We start from the raw sequence: 21,403 nt of genomic DNA, 5'->3' as shown, positions 1-21,403 counted from the left end.
TGTAGCCTTTGGCTCATGAATCTACTTGGCCTATGCAAATGGCCGATGTCATATGGCAACTCTGCAAATTGTAATTTTCCTGACAACCCAGGACATTAGTGCTCTGAGGGATGAGAGCAAATCATTGAAAAAGATGGCAAATCACAGAAAGTAACTTTTTAAGGTTCTCAAAATACAAATATTTTTTTCTTTATTACCAGAGCATGAAAATGAATAATTTTTCCCTAAGCAATTTAGAAAGAAAATTACATTTCCTTCCATATTCCTTTTTCTTTAAAAGTGAAAATGGGAAGTTTTCAGAAACTACTGCTTTTGAACAATTATTCATTCAGATATATAAGCTTTAGCTTAATTCACTTAAATATTTTAACCAGGTGTGTATGTGTGAACATAAATGTGTGTATTAAGTCTAATATTAGTTAAATCGATAATAGTAACAAAAGTGACTATTCAGAGGTGGTTCATATGCAGTCAGATTTTGGCCACACGTTATTTTGAATGGCCAGTACCTTCATATGTTATTTAAATTTTATTATGAGTTTATAATTGCACATTAGTTTTTCTGTTGCCATCTGATTAAACAGTTAATTTTACATCTATATGGAGATGTGCATTTTTAGCATTATCTTTCCATTTTTTCACCTTGGCTGCTTCTATAGGATAAGAAACTGATGTTAAGGAAATCTTTCCAAAATTCATCTTTTCTGGCAATGTGTTCATATCCTTTCATCTCACCCAGACCACCAAGACTTTGTTAAGAGTTTTTCTTGATTTTCAGACTCTTTATTCATTTGCATAGATTTTCTGAGTCTAAATTTTTCCCATGACACATTCACCCAGAATTATATCTTCCAATCTACAAATGTGTGAGGGGTTTAGTGTCCTCTATTACATTTCTCTGTAGTAAAACTGTCTTTCATATTTTAAACATTAGTGTATTTTCATGTTGGGTAGTTCAGAAGGACAAATATTTCCATTCTGTAAAAGTTCCAAACAACATGAGAATTGTGTGTAAATGGGGATCAGTGAAAAGCATTATTTAATTTTTATTTTAAATTCTGGTTTAATTGAGGTTTGTAAGTTGATTGCCTTATCCAGATGGGAATAGAGTTTTTTTTTTTTTTTTTTCTTTTTAAGAGGTAGGGACACATTCAGTTCTCTGGCCTAGGAGGTCCTGCAATGACTGGACTGTGGTGAAGTAGCCTGTCCAAAGTCAAGTGGTACTGTACCATAGGAATCCCATGTGCCCCAGGCTTTGAGGAATTCCTGAGTTAGTAAGATCGGAAAGGGCCCCTCTGACTCCGAGCCCCTGCTTCTGCTGGGGCTTCACTTTGTGCATTTCTTGATATCATAAAGGCACTGTACCTGTTCCTTACAGCATCAGTCATACCTGGAATTGACTCTCAGATTGTTTTTTAATTTTAGCACACATGTGCACACATCCAAATACCAGTAGCTCAAGGTCTGTGCAATGAACTGATTTCTTTCTTTAAAAAAAATACTTTAAGTTGTACAAGGACATAATACCTTTTTATTTATTTATTTTTTAATGTGGTGCTGAGGATCAAACCCAGTACCTCATGTGTGCTAGGTAAGCGTTCTACCATTGAGCTGCAACCCTAGCCCAGGGGCAGATTTCTTGACACTTGGCAAATATTAAAGAGAAATAACATAGAGAAAGAAATAATTTTTTGTCATAACACCTAAAAGTTTAAACTGGAATGTTCAGTAAATCCCTTCTCTAAGAGTGTTGAATGTTTGAATGTCTGCATGATGGAAGTGACTTTCTCCTCCAACCAGGATTTGAGTAGTTGATCTTAAGATTTATCCCTATTTCATTCCCCCTATATAAGGAAGAAAAAAGCAGATTTTCCTACCGGGCCTAGACTTTGTAGGTCTGTCTCAGTGCAGTGAAATTAATGCTTCATAACAAAATGCTGGAAGGTGTGCTAATCTGAAAGAATATGTCCACTCCACAACAACCTGAATACTTTAAATTGCATCCTTTCAGGTCTGTAGGAATGGAAAAAGCTGTGACCCCAAACCCCACAGTGGCTTCTCATTTATGAAAAATAAATAAATAAACCACCACAATTTCTGCACACCAAACTTGAAAGTGACCACAGTTAGAAGCCTCAACACCAACCTTAGAGCCACACCTTCATAGCTACCACCGCCACCTCTGGCTGTCCCCTGGCTGAGCACTTCCAACCCAGCGAGGAATCTAAAGGTCAAAAGGTCTGGCCACATAGGCCACCGTGGCCTCCGTTTGTACTCATGGCCCCTGTCCTGTAAATATTATAAATGGGTCAAATAACTTATTATGCATGGCAGCTACCTTCTCTCCAGTCTCAGTTGGGGGACCTGTAGTTTCACTCGTCACCTTAAGCTGGAATTCAGGGAGCTTGGGTAAGAAAGTAATGATAGAAAACATGCAGCCTGCTTTGGACAATAATGTGATCCACAAGAATGCAACAGATGGCAATTTCAGCATTGATGTCCATTGTTTTTAGCCCCTGAACCACTTCTCTGAAGTTAGCAGTGAACTTTTAGTGGCACAGAACAACACTCTAGTGGAAGAGGAATTCTTACAGCTGCTTCCCATGTCTTGTGCAGGACCTTCCAAGAAGCGCCTCCCAGATAGATGCGAGAAACACCAAGGTCCTTACTTTTATCACCTACATCGGCTGTGGAATATCTGCTATCTTTTCAGCAGCAACTCTCCTGACATATGTCGCTTTTGAGTAAGTATTTCTCTCTCTGCCAAGCCCAGGGCTAACTGTTCCAAATATGAAAGAGAAAATTGCTTTGGCTCTTGAAAACAATTATACACTTTGTGAATCATGTCGGGTGGTTCAGTTTTCACATTCAGGTTTCTCCTAGTATCATACATCATGAATTTTCCAGCTACAGAATCTTAATTTATAATTACTGTACTATTTAAAACAAGGATTCAAGTATGTTAGAGATGATTAACATTTAAGTAAATAAGCAATGTAAAAAGCACTTTTTACTTTCTACATTGTACAGATGAAAATATTTGTAAAAGAAGAGAATATTTGCCTCAGCCCTGAAACAGGAAATTTTTTTTAAAAAAAGGGGGATCTTTAACTCATTAAAAATTAAGAAACTTGAAAAAAATTTAGGGGAATTGATTTTTTTAATGAAAATATCTTATACTAGAATTTTTCCTGGATTAAAAAAAAAAAAAAAAAAAAAAAAAGATCTGTGAAAGCCAGTTGGGAATTTTGTGAACAATTGGAAACAGTTTTGAAATAAAATTATTCTTCAAAAAGTTTTTATAAGCTGCCAAATACTCATAAGTATCTTTAGCCCTCTGCATAATGGAACCATGTCATAAAGATGGGGCTTCTTAACCTATTACTCAGCTACAGAAGATATGAAGTTACCCCTGGGCTTAAAAAATAATAAATTAATAGAAGAAAAACCAACAGAGGAGAGGGAGGGGGGATTAGGGGAGGGAGGAGGGAAGGGAAGCAGTAGTTCTGGGGTTGAAATGAAGCAAATTATGTAATATGCATTCATAAATATGCTAGAATGAACTCCACAATGACTGAAAACTATAATACCCTAATAGAAACATAAATTTAAATTATTATTATATATTATTTTAATTAACAAATTATTTATGATATGAGTTTGCATATGTGTATTTTCCTCCTGATTTAGAAAACTGCGAAGGGATTATCCCTCCAAGATCCTGATGAACCTGAGCACAGCCCTGCTGTTCCTGAACCTGGTCTTCCTCCTGGATGGCTGGGTCACCTCCTTTGGCATGGGGGGACTCTGCGTCGCAGTGGCTGCCCTCCTTCACTTCTTCCTTCTGGCAACCTTCACCTGGATGGGGCTGGAAGCCATTCACATGTACATTGCTTTAGTTAAAGTATTCAACACTTACATTCGACGATATATTCTAAAATTCTGCATCATTGGCTGGGGTAAGCCTCCTAAAATGTTTTGACTTTGTTCTCTCTCTCGTGAAAATTTCCCAATTCTCATAGGAAAATCCTTATCTCTACAGAACAGTACTGTTGAGAGAAACTCCAGCTTTGTGAGTTACGTGGATTAGAGATACATACCCAAAGGAAGGAATCCTCAGAACTGTCTTTAAAAACTCTTCAATAGGCTGGGCACAGTGGTGCACGCCTGTCATCCCAGCAGCTCGGGAGGCTGAGGCAGGAAGATCATAAGTTCAAAGCCAGCCTCGGTGATTTAGCGCGGCCCTAAGCAAGTCAGCGAGACTCTGTCTTTAAATAAGATACAAAAAGAAAAGAGCTGGTGATGTGGCTCAATGAAGTGGTTCAGTGGTTAAGCGCCCCTGGATTCATGAGAAGCCTTAGCTCTTGACTCACCACAAACTCATTTCCTGAGCCCAGAGCCAGCCCACCCAAGTCTGAAGCAGCAGCTGGCTGACCAGGGCACATTTCCATTATACCTCCTGATATAAAGGCCCGCTGAGACTCTCCACTGTACTCATCCCTAGACACATGCCCACGTTGTGGAAACCAGAGGATTCTTGTATGTGCAGCTCAGAGAGTTACGGAATTTTTGCCTTGAACTTTTTAACATGAGTCCTCAGTCAGACATGAACTGGTTGTGTTTGTCTGTTTGGAATTGTCTTGTCTGACTCTTTTCTTTTTCTGGGTTGTATTATTGGGCCAGGCCTTTTAGAACTTTCTCAAAAATCCTTTTCAAATGACAATATAGAAGTATGAGACATTCTCAAGATGTTCAGCACCCCCTTAGGCAATTAAAAACTTCTTTCAGGGAATTGGAGCGGTATACATTTCCCCGGTAAATATATACACGAATATGCTATTGATTCTCTGGAGAGAAAAGAGAAGACCATAAAGATTTTATAACCCCTGTTTCGGCCTCACCCCTGCCACCAATTTTCCTAAAGACATTGTTTTATATAAAAAGGGGGAAATGAGCTGCCTTTGTTGCCCCTGCTGAACTAGATTTTATAACCCCTGTTTCGGCCTCACCCCTGCCACCAATTTTCCTAAAGACATTGCTTTATATAAAAAGGGGGAAATGAGCTGCCTTTGTTGCCCCTGCTGAACTAGATTTTATAACCCCTGTTTCGGCCTCTCCCCTGCCACCAATTTTCCTAAAGACATTGCTTTATATAAAAAGGGGGAAATGAGCTGCCTTTGTTGCCCCTGCTGAACTAGATTTTATAACCCCTGTTTCGGCCTCACCCCTGCCACCAATTTTCCTAAAGACATTGCTTTATATAAAAAGGGGGAAATGAGCTGCCTTTGTTGCCCCTGCTGAACTCTCATGGCCTACTGAGGGTTCCTTAATGAAACCACGTTTGCTCATGCCGGGTTCCATAGAACCAGGTTGGAGACCTCTAGTGAGTGAGCTAAGCATACAGAACTTTAATTTTCACTAAATGAGTTGGCTGTTCCACTCTAAGGAGGGCTTTTGAGGTTAAGTCTAACCAAGTTGCCAGTTCTAAGAAGTTTGTATGCCGTGGGGGCATTTCTTTGTTCTCCTTCCTTGCCATCGTCCATCTTAAAAATCAAGCTCCTGTCTTTTTATAACAGGTTTACCTGCCTTGGTGGTGTCAGTTGTTCTAGCAAGCAAAAGACAAAATGAAGTCTATGGAAAAGACAGCTACGGGAAAGAGCAAGGGGATGAATTGTAAGTAATAGGAACTTGGGGAACGTACTGGGGAGGGACACAGTCCTGTTTCCTAAGCTTAGTGTCAGTTCCCCTGCCATTTTAAAAGGCTCTCATCTTAAAAGGTTTAGTTCGTTTGCATCACTTTGTCAAGGTCTCTGCTATGCCACAGAAGGGTTCCTTTGAACGCCCTGACTTGGGGGAGCAGCCTTTCTATGCCAGCCTGATGCTCTGGCCTGGGGGGAGTTCAGGATACTATCTCCCCGCCTCAAAGATCCATTCTGCTTGAGAAGAGTCCACAGTACTCCCACCCCCTCAGGCCCACACCCACCTTCAGGAGAGTTCAGTAGCAGTGTCTCCCAGTGAATGACCCAATGCCAATGTGAGCGCTGTGTAGAAATGGAGAAACGAGGGAATTCTTGAATAACTGGGAGCATTTCCTTCAGACGATGAGCTCGCTGATCTTCAGGTCTTTCGAGTGTTGGGGTTGAGAAGCGTGCTCCCGTATCTTATCAGTCACAGGGCGCTGCTCCCTGTCGGTGGATCAGATGGGTGCTGAGTGAGCAGAGCTTTCTCCTGCAAGGTCTATGGTGCCACCTGTCTGTGCACGTGTCCTGCATGGGTCACTCTGCTGTGTCCTGTTGGTGGTCTCCCATGCACCCTTCCCTCACCGTCTTCCCTTCTTTCATGTTTCTAAAATAACACCAAAAAGACCCAACAGGAACTAGGGGGAATGTTGGACCCAGGTGGGAAATTCCAGGATTAGAAGAACTTCTATGTGTAAAGGAAAGTTAGCATCAGGGATAAGTAGTGCTATTTGGAACCTTAATAAAATATGTTAAAAGTAGAACTCAGTAAGTTCCAAATAAAGGAACTTAGAAAGTCTATTAGCCAGTCCTTATGGGACTTTAAAGTGCCATTTAGTAATTTGCTGTGTGATCAACAATTCTCATTTATTGGGCATTTACTATTAGGTTCTAGGAACCAAAGATGTTCAAGACAGCTTTTGCCTCTATGAAGGTTATATTCCAGTGTGATCACTCCAAAATGGTGACTGTTTATACTTGAAGTCCAAAATAAACTCAGTAACATTAAAAATCATTCATTCAGCTCTACCTAAGAATTTCCATAGCATAAACCAGGTACTTGAGCATCTTCACATTGTAATACATGTCAACTTTGCCCATAGAATACTTTACACAAGTAGTTTTTAAAAATTCATTTCATTTTCTAATCTATACATCATTTTGAGTGATAACTATATAGTATATCCTTCTTCATCTGAATAGGAAGATTTTATAATTGATGTAAGCTTTATAATTGTGCATGAGAAGTGTCTGTGTAAGAATCTCAAAATTCTGTAAGGTGTTGTCTCAACTAGACTAATATTGATAGGAATTATTTTGCTGGAATGAATCTATACTTCGTTGTGACTTAAATAAGAAAGAATTAATGTCACATGATAAACATGGAAGTGGCACTCAGTGACACTAAGTTTGTGTCTACAGATGTGGGTCCAACAACTTTACAGCTCCCTGGGTCTCTCTCTTAAGGACCAGAAATGACTACTGCAATTGCATAGCTCCCTTTCATGTTTAAACAGAAAAAAGAAAGAAGGGCCTGGCCAGTCGAGTCTATCAAGAGAAGCTCTCCCCAAACTCCCTCAGCAGACTTCTAGTTCCATATTATTTTACAGAACAACATCACAGGGATGCCCCTTAACAAGAAAGAAGAGCAAAAATGAGTGCTTATAGTTCTCATTCTTAGAGTACAAAGCACCCTAGAGGAAAGTTCCAGCCTGGTTTGGGGTGAACCAGCCAAGAGTGTTCAAATACCAAATCAGAATTCAAGAAGCCACTTTGTTTTTGTTTTAATGTTGACTTAAATAATTAGACATTAAAATGGTGGCCGTCCAAAACCAAACAAAAAGCTGTCTATGAAAAGATCAAAGGAGAAACTGAGGGCCTGGGAAGTGAAATGACTTCCCACAGGTGTTTAAGAGAGAAGTCTGCCGTCATCCCGGCTAAGCCAAGAGAAGACGTGAGTAAACAGGCCATGGTAATAAATCTCTTTTCCTTTCTCATTTCTTCTGCTTCTCTCAGCTGTTGGATTCAGGACCCAGTGGTATTTTATGTGACCTGTGCTGGGTATTTTGGAGTCGTGTTTTTCCTCAATGTTGCCATGTTCATTGTGGTAATGGTGCAGATCTGTGGGAGAAATGGCAAGAGAAGCAACCGGACCGTGAGAGAGGAGGTGTTCAGGAACCTGCGCAGCGTGGTCAGCCTGACCTTCCTGCTGGGAATGACCTGGGGTTTTGCTTTCTTTGCCTGGGGACCTTTAAATATACCTTTCATGTACCTCTTCTCCATCTTTAACTCATTACAAGGTAAGATACATAGTACCTGAACAGTTCTGCTTTCTTATATTTATAAACAGCTTCCATTTTGGACTTTCTTTTGTCACTATTTAGCATAAGTATAGGCACAGGTTGGGTACTAAAAAGGTCTGGAATGGATAAGTTAAATGTCAGTTTGCTTTTTTTTAATTATTATTAGTGATGTATCCCAAGCACCTGTAGCAATGCCTGATCTGTAGTAAGTGCTCAATAAACATATGCTAATGCATGGTCGACTATGGAGCAGGGAGGTATCTAGCTGAGCACCCAATGGCAAATCTAAAGGGCACCAATACCTTTTATCTTCTGTACATTGGGTTGAGTTTTGTTGCTCTTGATGGAACCTTGTCCCATGCTGGTTTACAATGTGTGATCAGACAGATGTTTAGACTCTGTGTAGGGGCAGAATCATTTCACACTTGAGTCCTTGGCTCCTTGGATTTCAAAATACATACCAACTCTAATTCAGAAACTCTGTCTTTTCATGAGATATGACAAATAGTTCACTTTTTTGTGCAGGAGGATGGCGATAGTGGTGGTTGAACCCAGGGCTTAGAGCATGCCAGGCAAGCATTCTACCACTGAGCTACATCCCCAGCCCACAGTTAGTTCAATGTAACAAACATTTGCCAATGGCCACCTCTATACAGAAACACATGGCTTCCTTCAGACTTCTGATTCCACAATATTATACCCGAATACAGTCTATCATGTATTTTAACTTTTAAGATTAAGTGAATACAAATTATTTTTTAATTAAATGACATTAATTGAGATATCAGATATGCCTTGTGTGTTTGTCAAAATTTCCCAGGTCAGAAGCCCTATGAGTTCAACACCCCAAAGAAATTGGATGGGTGCTCCCGGTAGGTATATCCTGAGGAAATTCTAACTTATCTACAGGAGAGTATTATTCACTGCTTGTCTTCCTAGGTCCTCTACTAGCTCATGAGCTGAAAAAAAAGATGGTTGCAAAGTAGGTTCTTGATGATTGTCAAATAGATCACTAGAGGAAAGATGGAGAAACCCTGGGCCTGTAAATCTAGCCTGAGATGCCTCGGGCATAAATATACATTAATTAGTCCAGCAAACTTTAGTCAAGTTCACTTTCCCATAATGAAAGAAATATACAGGCATGTTATCATTAGTAAATAAGATAATAAGCTCAAGGGCATCTCCAAAAACTGGAAACTGAGTATGTAGCAGATGGGTACATCTCCATTGGGATCTCCTGTGATGTGATTATTCCTCCATTTAAAAATAATCTCTTGGGAGTTTGGGGATATAGCTCAGTGGGTAGAGTGCTTGCCTTGTAAGCATAAGGCCCGGGTTCAATCCCCAGCACCGCAAAAAAAAATAATAATAATAATCTCTTCTATAATATACCCCATAAAAGTCCCTAAATAAATATTGACAGAGGTGTCCATTGACATGAAAAATTGCATGGTTTTCCATTTCAGGATTGTACATGAAAGGCCCAGGGACCGGCCAGCTCCACCTTGGTGTTGCTTTTAGAATTTCCTGGCCGTGTCAGCAGCCTCCGGCAGCTGCAGTTGTCTGTGCAGCTCTGTTTCCATCAGCGAGAACTGGGATGTTTTATTTTTCTCAGCATGGGTCTCCTGTCAGGAGGGAAAAATGTTGTAAACCGTCATCAAGTCAGGGTTCTTCATAAATCACCGACTTTTAAGACTGATTTTAAATTATATAAATTCAGAACAGATTTCTGCATATCCAGTGATATTAAAAAACACCTCCTAAGAGGGAAATATAAATTAAAAGACAGTGACACAGAGCACAACAACTTCTTACCAGCCAGGCGGTACAAAAACTTCTTGGGATGCTATGGAAACTTCCTTAATGGTTTTTATTAGTGAGTCATTCTTCCCTGAGAGGCTTTGTTGTCAGGGGTCTGTGCTTTATTGAAAGAAGCATGTAGGAGCTATGCAGTTGAGTTTTTGTTGATGGTGTTGTTTTGGGGTGCTGGGGATCAAACCCACTGAGCTGCATCCCTAGCCCTTAGACTGCCTAAAGAAACTGCCAGACATGGTGGCTCACGTCTGTAATCTCAGCAACTCAACTTGGGAGGCTGAAGCAGGAAGGTTACAAAATTGAGGCCAGCCTCAGCAACTTAGTAAGGCACTAAGCAACGTAGCAAGACTTTGCTCAAAATAAAAAAATAAAAAAGGTTTGGAATGTGACTGTGATAAAATACCTCTGGGTTCAATCCCAAGTACCAGAAAAAAAAAAAAAAAGAAAGAAAGAAACTAAGCAACTAAGCGTCTATAAGATTTAAGATTAACTCAGATAGAACTTGGGCAAACTATGTCTATTGCCTTTCTGTCTGATCCTTTTTGTTTTATCAGACATTTTACTTATTATCTTTGCTGCATGGAGCTCCCATGACTTTAGGGTGACATATACTAATCAAATGCATTGCTATATAAAAAGCACTGTGTAGCTTTTTATGACAGAAGACACAGTGTCTAAGCTGAAATGTGAAGGATCATTAGGAATTAACTAGAGCAAAGGTAGAAGTGGAAGTGGGGCAAAGAATATTCCAAGCAGAAGACTCTTCTCAAGAGCAGTGGGAGGGCTCTGAAAGCTGTGGAGCATGTGACATGGCATGATCAGAGGTGCATTTATGAAGAGCTGGAGCTGCATATAATGCAGAGACTGGGGGAGAACACTCCAGTAGCATGTATAGGGACAGCAGAGAAAGGTTCTTGTTGTGGTCCCCCATAAGGTGGTCCAATATTTTAGACTTGTGGTAGGATGGAGAGATGTGAACAGTCAAGAGAAATTTAGAAAGTACATCCCTATAGAACATTTAACATTGGTTTGACTGTTAAAGTAAACTCCTAATTTTCCTGGAATGATTAGGGGAAGGTGTTGTCTGTTTTTGTTTTTGTTTTTTTGGTAGTGGGGATTGAACCTAGGGGTTTTCCATCATTGAGTGTACCCCTACTCTTTTATTTTTTTATATTTTTATTTTTAGACAGGGTCTCACTAAATTGCTAAGGCTGGTCTCTAACTTGGGATCCTCCTACCTCAACCTCCTGAGTTGCTGGTGGGATTATAGGTGTGCGCCATGGCACCCTGCGGGGTGCAGGGGTCTTGTTAACATAATGTTATAGATAATGGATGCCTAACATTGTAAGACTCCATAATAGCTAAAGATTTAGAATGTGCCTCAGTATTCTGAAAACAAAAACTATACTGAACAAATTTTAATCTCTGTCAGACACAGTGCATGGCTAAGAATCTAAAATTCAGCAGGGTCCTTATTATGAATGCTGTGTGGTACCCACACATTGACTGGTGGGGCTCGGAGTTAGAGCTGGATCCACTGTGACCCTGGGCTCATCTGTCAGTGGAGTGACTTTTGATAGGTTTCTTTGCACATGTATCTCTTCAAAAATTTGTTTGAGCATGTTTTTACAATCCATTTTATCTTTCAGAATTCTTACATGTAGATACATTTGTGTGTACAAACACATATACATGTATAATTATATGAGCACTCACATAACTTTGTAGTTTATTAAACTTACATATGTTTTATTTTTATGTGTTTAATTTTAGTAGGGTACTTTTATTTTTTTAGTTTCATATGTATTTTTTTAACATTTTTTTTTAGTTGTAGATGAACACAATATCTTTATTTATTTATTTTTATGTGGTGCTGAGGATCGAACCCAGTGCCTCACACGTGTGAGGCAAGCACTCTACCACTGAGCTACAACCCCAACCCTTCATACATATTTCTTATCTCTATATACACTTTCAGCCCAGTCACATAACATGATTACCAAAAATCACATGAAATGAATATCAGAAAATTACTATAATCTGGGGCACCACTAAAATTTTACTTATTTTAATAAGCAAATGAAGTCATTAACTGAACCAAAGCTGAAACAAAATTTTTATTTTCTGATTTTCCATGGCATATTGTTTCGTTATTTTTATTGTACCTACTTCACTCAATTAATTTATGTAATAATCATTTAGTTGCTTTTTTCCTAATAGATAAATAAATCTCTTAACACAATGGAGTTATATACCTACCTACTTCTGCTATTTGGATCATTCCCAGATTAAAACTGACAGATCCTTGTGTTAAAATTTTGAATTTTTTCTGAGGAATATTATTTCAGAAAATTGTAGACAAATAGTTGTGCAAAAGGACAAATATTTGACATAAGTAGATCATAATTTTCATGTCTGAGAACATTGAATTATACTTCAGTAATTCTTCTTAAAGAAATAAAAGGCAGTTCCCTGGTTGCTAAGAAGTTCTTGGCCAGTGGCCTGCTGGCCATCTGTCTCTTGTCTATATCATCAATGCACTTACAGGACTGAGCTCTAGCCCTGAGATGCAGCTTGAACCAGAGCTCCTTGTTACACAAGTGGTGAACTCATATCTCACACAGTACCTTGAGTTCATCAACTGTGCAAAAGTATTTAACATTAGCAATTTGACTAGGCTTCTCCAGTATATAGGGAGGTTTAACTTACATGACAGATTCATTAGGATGTAAAGTCTAGCTCCATACCAAGAGGTTGGCCATCGATTCCAGAAATGGAAAACAGTATTAATAGCTCAGGTGCAACCAGACTATCTGAGCGCATAAAAGATAAAACATATAGTTCTTCAAGTAGAAGCTGCTATAGAGAACACACAGGGATATTATCGGTCTATGCAGAGATAATGTTTGCCTCTAATTATTTTGATGACGTTAAGAGACCCAGAGTAGCAAAAACAATGTGTATTTGTATAGTGCATGGTGGTTTCCAAAACACTTTCACATAACATCTATGATTTTACTGTCCTCTTTCCAAGTCTGAAAAGTGGTTTTCTAAGGAAAAGGATGTTTCTCCCTTTTATAGATAAAGAAGCAAGCTCAGATGATTTAATGACTTTCCCAAGATCAATTTGAGTCTGATAGTGAAATATTTTAACTACAGCATATATGAAAATAAAAATAACACATTATGAAGGGACAACATTTAAGCAAACTAATATTACTTAACTCTCCCTTCAGTTTTTCATTTCCAACTTTTTACGAAGTGTATATCTAATTCCATTAAAAATCGTTAGTAAATATACATTTAATGGGAAAAAAAGGAGAATTTAATATCTATTGCTTATTCAGCAAAAAATCATTTAGGAAAATGTTATTATAACCCTGTTGGTAAACTAAGGAAAAGTTAAGTCAAGTTACAAGGTAAAATACATTAAATGTCAACTAAGTCTCCCCTGCCTTGGAGCCTGAGGTCCGGAGCCTCATGACAGTCAAGCTGTTACACAATCACACAATACGTGTATTAGACTGTGCCAAGGTAAAGAGATTGTCCACCTTTCAACCCACCTAAGACCACATCATGTTGGCTGAAACATTACACATGCAAGGAAATAAATTACTCATCTCTTGGCAGGGCACTTTGTGCCATAGAGAAATAATTTTCTAAAGGGCACCTTCACTGTATGAAAGGAAGACTTGAAGTTTTCAACGACAGTCGTAAACCTGAGAGATCCAGAGCCCAGAAACCAGGTAGCTTTGTTTGAATGACAACAGAATCCAGGAGCTGTTCAGAGGCAGGGAGCAGGCATGCTGGAGAACTCAGATCACCTAGACCATTTCTGTCAAAGCTCAGTTACCTAAAATACAGGCCTTTTCTACCCAATACCTGCCTTGATTAATTCTTGACCCATTTTCCCATCAAAACTCCAGAACCACTCTGTGCTTGTGGCCTGATTAGGACATCAGGGACTCATTACTACTCGCCCTGGTACCATCCCACATCCCTGGAGCTGCTTTTATCTGCAGGCTTCCTGTATATCTAAATCTTCATCGTCCAGATTCAGAAAAAGTCCACTTAGGCTATTTGTCCAAATCTGTTGCTGATGATTCTGCTGAAAAATGTCAGTGGCCTTGAGTTGTTAAAGACTTACTCTAAGAGGAGACAACTCAGAGTTGTGTGTCATCTTCCCCTCCACCTGGATTGTTGTAAGTGGCCTTTTAGAGCCAAAAAACAAAGACGTATGTGCCACCTTGAATTTTACTGTACAATAATATCCAACAGAACTGTTTCCTGCAACTTTTAAAAAACTTTCCCTAAGCTAAAAATCTTAGACCATTTGACCAAAAAGCCAAATATTATTGCCTGATCAAGCAGAGAAAATGAGTTCTAAGAGGGAGCCAGACTTTTAGTCAGAATATCTTAAGTATATCTTTTTATTTCCCCTAAGATGCTCTACAAAGACCTATTAAAGACACACCTGTACAATCCACAGTGAATAAGATGCCAAGATTTAGAAGTAGATTTTTTTTTCTTAAAATATGCTACCTGAATGTGTTCTGAGGTTGATGACAGGATTATATATAAAAATACCAAAGCCACAACCCGATGAGAAGTTTTAGAGCGTTCCTCTGTCCCTTCAAGGCCTTCCTTCAGTGTGTGCAGCCTGCAAAACCTTTCTAGGGACGTTCATTACCCTAACAACGCTCATCGGTAGGCTGGCTCTCCCACACGCTTGCCACACCCTTCCTCCATCATTTGAAAGCGTTTCTCATTTTCAATGAGACACTTAAGAAATTTACTAGGATGAAAACATTTTGATTCTTGTATTTTTTTAAGTGACCATAAACCTCTGGTTAGTGAAAGATGGAGGGGAAAGGAAGGCAGAGGCGAGAGTGGGATAAGAGCCAGGAACTGGTTTGGAATCTGTTCAGTTAAAACTGGTTAAAATTTGTTTTTCTTTTCCTATGTGGAATGCTTTCATATAAGTGAAATAAAGAACCAAGGCAGTCATCAGGTTGGAGAAACTACTACTAAGGAACTCTGGCTTGGATCCATTTGAGTGGTAGTATTTCAGGCTAAAATTCACAATAAAGGACCATCGAGAAATCATTTTTTGTGAGTCAAGAAGATTTCGTGAAAGTAACACAAGCCAATCAAGATGAAGTAAAAACTTTAACTCTGAATTTAATTTTAGCTTCCAGATTTTGTGGGCAACGCCCCTTTCTGTTTAGTCAGTGAGATAAGTTTGGGTGATTCCTGGGTGATCCAAAGATGTTCAAAGGGCAAAAATTGATGAACAAAGACTAGAATGAAATGTCAGATTCCTGTGGATGTCAACATAGAACTCTATTAAAGATTTGTGACTTTAGTTCTGCTTCAGGCACCATGATCTATAAGGAGACGGGGAAACCTCAGGATTTAAGAGGGGATAGCCCTCCATCTTCTTGTCTCTCTCTCCAGTGTCTGCCATCCCTCCCTGAAGTGTTTGACATCCAGATGTGACCGCCTACCACTGCATTTCCCATTGTTGACCTCTGAAGGGGGTATTTTGCCCTGAAGAAATTCTGGTATAATATTTATTGCCAGACTAACGTAAATTGATGTTGAAAGGGCTCATTGCTAAGGACAGTAAAATAACCTTTTAGGACAATCTTACTATGATTTAAAATGGAAATGTATCTCAAGGCTAAAAAAATTGTCATATTTATATAATAAATGTAGTACCATAGAATTTAAATGTGTTCATTTCTAAGGGTTCTTATTTCTCATGCTTATTACCTAATTTTATCACATAGCATCACAACTCATAGTGAAAGATGGAACTTTTACACAACCTCTATTACATAATCTTAGAGAAGCTGTTTCAGATTTTTAATCTAATTTACGTGCCAGTATCTCTGAAACTTTTTTGGTGCCTGTATATTTACAAGCAATTGTGGCTGCTTAAAAATATACAGTGTCATTTCATGTTATGTAATTGTGATTTAGAGCAGCATTACATAACCAAAAAAATGTTTTGTTAATTCAGTTTATTTTACTTTTAACCTCATCATTTCTGGCTGGGGTCAACTTCTGATTCTCAGAGTAATTCATGCTGTAGTCCCCAGCAAAGCTGAAAAGGCTATTCTGTGATGTAGGTCTCTTCCAGTGTCCTCAAAACACCACGTACAACCTCAGAAGTTTTTTCCTCCCATATATATGAAATGTATAATGCAAATTAAAACTACATTGAGAGTTCATCTCATTCCAGTTAGAATGGCAATTCTCAGGAATACAAGTAACAATAAATGCTGGCCAGGATGTGGGGCAAAGAGTACACTCATGCATTGTTGGTGGGACTGCAAATTAGTGCAGCCACTGTGGAAAGCAGTATGGAGATTCCTCAGAAAACTTGGAATGGAACCACCATTTGACCCAGCTATCCCACTCCTTGACCTATATCCAAAGGACTTAAAATCAGCATTCTACAGTGACACAGCCACATCAATGTTTATAACAGCACAGTTCAACAATAGCTAAGCTTGGAGCCAACCTAGGTGCCCTCCAGCAGATGAATGGATAAAGAAAATGTGGTGTATGTACACAGTGGAGTATTACTCAGCCATAAAGAAGAATGACTTTATGGCATTTGCTGGTAAATGGGTATATCTGGAGACTATCATGCTAAGTGAAATAAGCCAATCCCAAAAAAAAACAAATGTTTTCTCTGATATGTGGGTGTTAACCCACAATAAGGGGCCCTGCAGCCTCCTCCACCAGCAGTCATTGTGGCTTTCCCTCAGACTTCCTCGCCCTCCACCCTTCACTCCATAACTGCCACCAGCTCTTGACAAACTAAGAGGATCTATTAACCTTTCAAGTTATTTATACACTTTTGCTTTATCCCACTAGTGGTGATACAGAGTATGTTTGCTTATTTAAAGGATTTTATGTATTAGTGGTACCATTGCCCTTTTCCCGGGGAGAAGGACAGCCCCCCTGGGGCCTGCTTCTGAGTCTGGCTGACTGTGGAAGAAAATCATTCCTTACTCTGAGACTCTTGTGCTTGTGTGGGCCAGGCCAGCATGCCGGTGTCTCTTCCAGGCTCTTCCTCCCAGCTGCAGCTGAGGGAGCTCCAGGAAGGGCCCGTTTGCTGGTTTTCTGGATAACTAAAAATGGTTTCATGTTTATTAGAGTTTTCCCTTTGTTAAATTAGAACTTTCCTACCCTGAGAATACTTCAGATGAAAGAAAGAGGTTGCTAGGATATATTTCCTTCAGTAATTACCTTATTACTAATAAAGTAAATGAAATAATATATATTTATATAGCTAGACTTAATATATCAAAATAAAAATGATAGTAATGTTTCACAAATTACATAATTAATGAAAAAATATATATTATATGACTACATATAAAATGATAGTCATAATAATAATCATGAAAGTATTACTTCACTTTTGTCACTGAAGACCTTAATTATACCTCTTAGAGATAAATTTGATGGGAATATCCCAGGAATTCTGTAAAGGGCTGTTTATCTGTTTGAAATCAGTGAAAAAAATGTAGTAAGCACTTTCACAGTGATATTTCTCTACAAGGCAAAAGTTAATTGTTCTTTAGTAATTTCAGTGGGAATTTATACTCAGTACCTCTGGCACTGTACATGGGTTCATCAATGGCCAAAGAGATGCTGACTCCAGAGGAGAATCCACCAGAGCCATTTCACTGTGATCAGGGCCCATTGTGTAGAAATCTAGCAACTCCTTCTCTTCATCCTAATGTAATTTCTTCTAAAATAAAACTTTGGATCATTTTGAGTCAAGATATTAAAAAAATAAATCACATAAGTGTAACCTTGGACTTATTTTGCAAATTTGACTATACATATCAAAAGAGCTGTATATACATACTTCCCCTCACTTTTTCAATTGTACAAGCTACAATGTCATTTCGAGATTTCTCCATATTTAAAAGGAACAGGTAAATTTAAATTGTCCCATGAAAGAGCTTTTAGTAATTTTCACTTGCATGTCATTCCATGCTAGACCCTTGACTCCATGAATACTAGGATTGTTGGTCTTGTTCATCGTTGATGCTCCAAATCCTAAAACACAGTACCTCATGATTAGCAGGGCTGTGCAAAAAGTCACTGAAAGAATAAACCTTCTTGGAAACTTCCCTCACCACCCTACTCAAAGTTCAGTTCAAGCCCAATACCCCCTAGAGAGCTCTCCCCATGTGGATATGGTATTCTTAGTGTGGTGGATTATTAGGGCAGAACCTCAGCAACTCACTGGTGTGCTTTTCAGAGACATTGACCTTATATCTATTTTCACTGTATTTCAACACCTGCTATTCTGTGCACTGCTCAGTTCTATTTTTAGCCCCCCCTACCTCTACACACATGTAAAATTGGAATCTACTCAGGTAGAATACATGATTGCTGAATTATGGCTGCCATGATTTACTCGTTCAGTAAGCGTTCTTTGGGTTCCTGCGTAGTCCTTGACATCATTCTGGGAACGGGCAGCACAGTGTCGAACAGACACATATCTCTGTTCTCTTGGAGTTTATATTCTACTGGGAAGCAACAATCAAACAAAAAAAAAAATGAGGATGATAAGACTATTGGGCACCATTCACTGCTCAAAGAAAATAGGTATGTGAAAGGGAGTGATAAGAGGTTAAATAAAAACATTTTTATCAATAGTCAACAGTTGATCAAGATCTGAATGAGGCAGGAAGCAGCTATGGAGAGAGCTGAAGGAAGAGTATTCAGCATGGCAGGAGCGAGCTTGATGCACTGAGAAACAGAAGGTGGCGAGAGCGGTCGCAGGGTCGTGAGGAGGAAGCCTTCAGTTCACAACATCTGGGGTTTGAGATACAGACAAGTGAAGATGTCCTAGAAGCAAAGTGGTTGAAATTCTGGTAGTGTTTTGGGAGAGAAGGAAGTGGAAGCAAGTATAAAAATCTTGGGCCTCAGAGATGTGGTTCTCATAGTTTAGAAGTCCATTATCTACTGGGAGAGTAGAGTTACAGAAGAGATGGAGAACCAGGACTGAGTCACAGATGTGTCAACCTTTTTTTAAGAGTAAAGGAGAAATGGATGGAGTTAGAGAATATCATGCTAAGTGAAATAAGCCAAACCCCTAAAACCAAAGGCCAAATGTTTTCTCTGATATGTGGATGCAAATTCACACTAAGGATGGGGGACTAGGGAAGAATAGAGTTACTTTATATCAGGTAGAGGGGAGTGAAGGGAGGGAAAGGGGTATGGGGTAGGAACGATGGTAGAGTGAAACAGACATTATTACCTCATGTACCTGTATGACTGCATGACTGATGTGATCCTGCAGTATGTATAATCAGAAAAATGAGAGATTACACTATGTATGTAACCTATCAAAATGTATAAATGCATTCTACTGTCATGTACAACTAATTAGAACAAATAAAATTTAAAAATTAAAAAGAGTAAAGGAGAATAATCTACTAAGGCAACTGATTATTCCAGGAGAATAGAAAACTAAGAGAAAATGGCATTGAGAACAAGGGACTCTCCCATCGTTTGGCTGCTGCTGAGAGGCCTGTTAAGACAGCAGTGGGAACCCTGCTGTCCAGAGCAGTCAGAGCACCTCCGGTGTGATGGCAGCCTGTGGGGAGTAGGCTGGGAACAGAAGACAGGAAAGAAGTGGAGGCAGCAAAAAAAAAAGAAACTTAAGAAGTTTTATTGAGGAAATAAATGAAGTTGAAGCTGAAAGATTAGAGATTAAGGGAAAATTTGTTTTTTTAGAGAGTTACTAGAATATGCTTATTAGGTGATAGGGATAACTAATATAGAAGATAGGAAAAAACTGAGGCTGCAAAGAGAGGATTAAAGTGGGTCGATTTCCAAAGCCTAAGTGGCACAGTTAGTGTCTGATAGGCCTAGGTAGTGGCTATAAATATGAGGACTACTGCCCAATATTTTATTTCTGTGTTAAAATATTATGAATCTAAATTGGGTCAGGTGGAGTCACATGTCATTGCTGATTTGGGGCATGCTTAACCTGTAAAAATGCCGTTTTTCTATATCCCAACCCAATATACTGATTGTGTCTATAGCATATGTAAAATAACTCAAAATATACAAGTTGAAAGAGATGATGAGTTTATGAGTGTTTTCCGTTTTCTCTTTTTTTCTAAATTCTATGGACAGTTTTTACATGCTTTTAAGGGAAATAGCTAATACTTTTTAAATTGAATGCTACTTGTTTAAGCTTAGATTTTAGGTTAGGTTGTAATGAATGTGGAACAGAACAGGCAAAGACAGAAATCAGATCCATGTGGTGATTCTGGTTTTATCTGAGCCTTTGTGTTCTTTTCCATAGGATTAGAATGTCTGCTACACACTCTGAGATTCCTTTCCTTAAGATCTTTGTTCCTTAGTAACTTAGACATGAAAACTTTCAAGTTAGAACAAATACACATATTTAATAAGATTTATCTTGAAAAATGTGTCAGTTGGCCTCAGTGTTTGTATTTTCTATTGTCATAGGCTTATTTATTTTTATCTTCCACTGTGCGATGAAGGAGAATGTCCAGAAACAGTGGAGGCGGCATCTCTGTTGTGGCCGATTCCGTTTAGCAGATAATTCAGGTAAAGGGGCAGGTCTATCATTGGGCATTCACCTAACATTAATTGGAAACCCTCGTCCTTCATCTTCCATTGCCAAAGCAGCCCAGGCCCAGTGGTAGCAAGTTGTAGGAGTGGAGCATGTGAAGATTCCTAGTTGAATCTTGGAATGTTGGGACTGAAAGGGATCTGAGCGCACCAGATCCAACCCTCCTGTTTTTCAGAGAAGCATGAATCCCAGGTAGCTTAAATGATCAGCCTAAGATTCGATGTCTAATTTGATGGCTCAGATATCCAGAGGTTCCACTACACCAGACCCACCTTTACCCATTTTTGAAGTTCTTAATTACATTTTTAGGTGAAGAGATTTCTCTCTGTATCAGAGCATCTAAAGAAAAGTACTTTTTTTTTTTAACTATCAGTGTGGTAACTTCTCATCCTTACAATATTGAAGTAAGATTTTAAATAATACATACATATGTTCATAATGGGAAACTTCTGTTTCTTTAGTTTTTTGTTTTGTTTTGGTTTTGTTTTGTTTTGGTTTTGTTTTTTTGTTTTTTTTTTGTTTTTTTGGGGGGGGACCAGGGATTGGACCCGGGGTGCTTAACCACTGAGCCGCATGCCAGTCCTTTTCAATACCTACTCCAGCCATCGCTAGCATGTCAGAAAATTAAGCAAAGCAATGCGCTGGTGGTTTTTTGGGACACAGCATATGATATTCTTTGTAAAGGAGATTGATAGGATGATGTCATTTCTTTCAGATTGGAGCAAGACAGCTACCAATATCATCAAGAAAAGTTCTGACAATCTGGGAAAATCTCTGTCTTCAAGTTCTATTGGTTCTAACTCAACCTATCTTACATCCAAATCTAAATCCAGCTCTACTACCTATTTCAAAAGGAACAGTCACACCGGTGAGTGATTCTGACATCCTAAAGATCTTTTCTG

At 38.9% G+C, this 21,403-nt stretch overlaps 1 protein-coding gene across 6 annotated transcripts in view; it reads left to right on the top strand.

The window, feature by feature from the left end:
• Window positions 1-21,403, top strand: part of Adgrg6 (adhesion G protein-coupled receptor G6) — a 135,817-nt gene that overhangs the window by 107,331 nt on the left and 7,083 nt on the right. For all 6 annotated transcript variants that reach the window (XM_047558126.1, XM_047558129.1, XM_047558127.1 and 3 more), the window contains 6 exons: window positions 2,617-2,744; window positions 3,691-3,959; window positions 5,577-5,673; window positions 7,755-8,038; window positions 20,375-20,476; window positions 21,217-21,369. In XM_047558126.1, coding sequence (XP_047414082.1) covers window positions 2,617-2,744; window positions 3,691-3,959; window positions 5,577-5,673; window positions 7,755-8,038; window positions 20,375-20,476; window positions 21,217-21,369 — 1,033 coding nt within the window. The remainder of the gene's footprint in view (window positions 1-2,616; window positions 2,745-3,690; window positions 3,960-5,576; window positions 5,674-7,754; window positions 8,039-20,374; window positions 20,477-21,216; window positions 21,370-21,403) is intronic.

The sequence above is a fragment of the Sciurus carolinensis genome, chromosome 7 (assembly GCF_902686445.1).
Source record: "Sciurus carolinensis chromosome 7, mSciCar1.2, whole genome shotgun sequence".
NCBI classification, from domain to species: domain Eukaryota; kingdom Metazoa; phylum Chordata; class Mammalia; order Rodentia; family Sciuridae; genus Sciurus; species Sciurus carolinensis.
The sequence above is the reverse complement of the archived record's forward strand: the minus strand, read 5'-3'. Positions and strand labels throughout refer to the sequence as shown.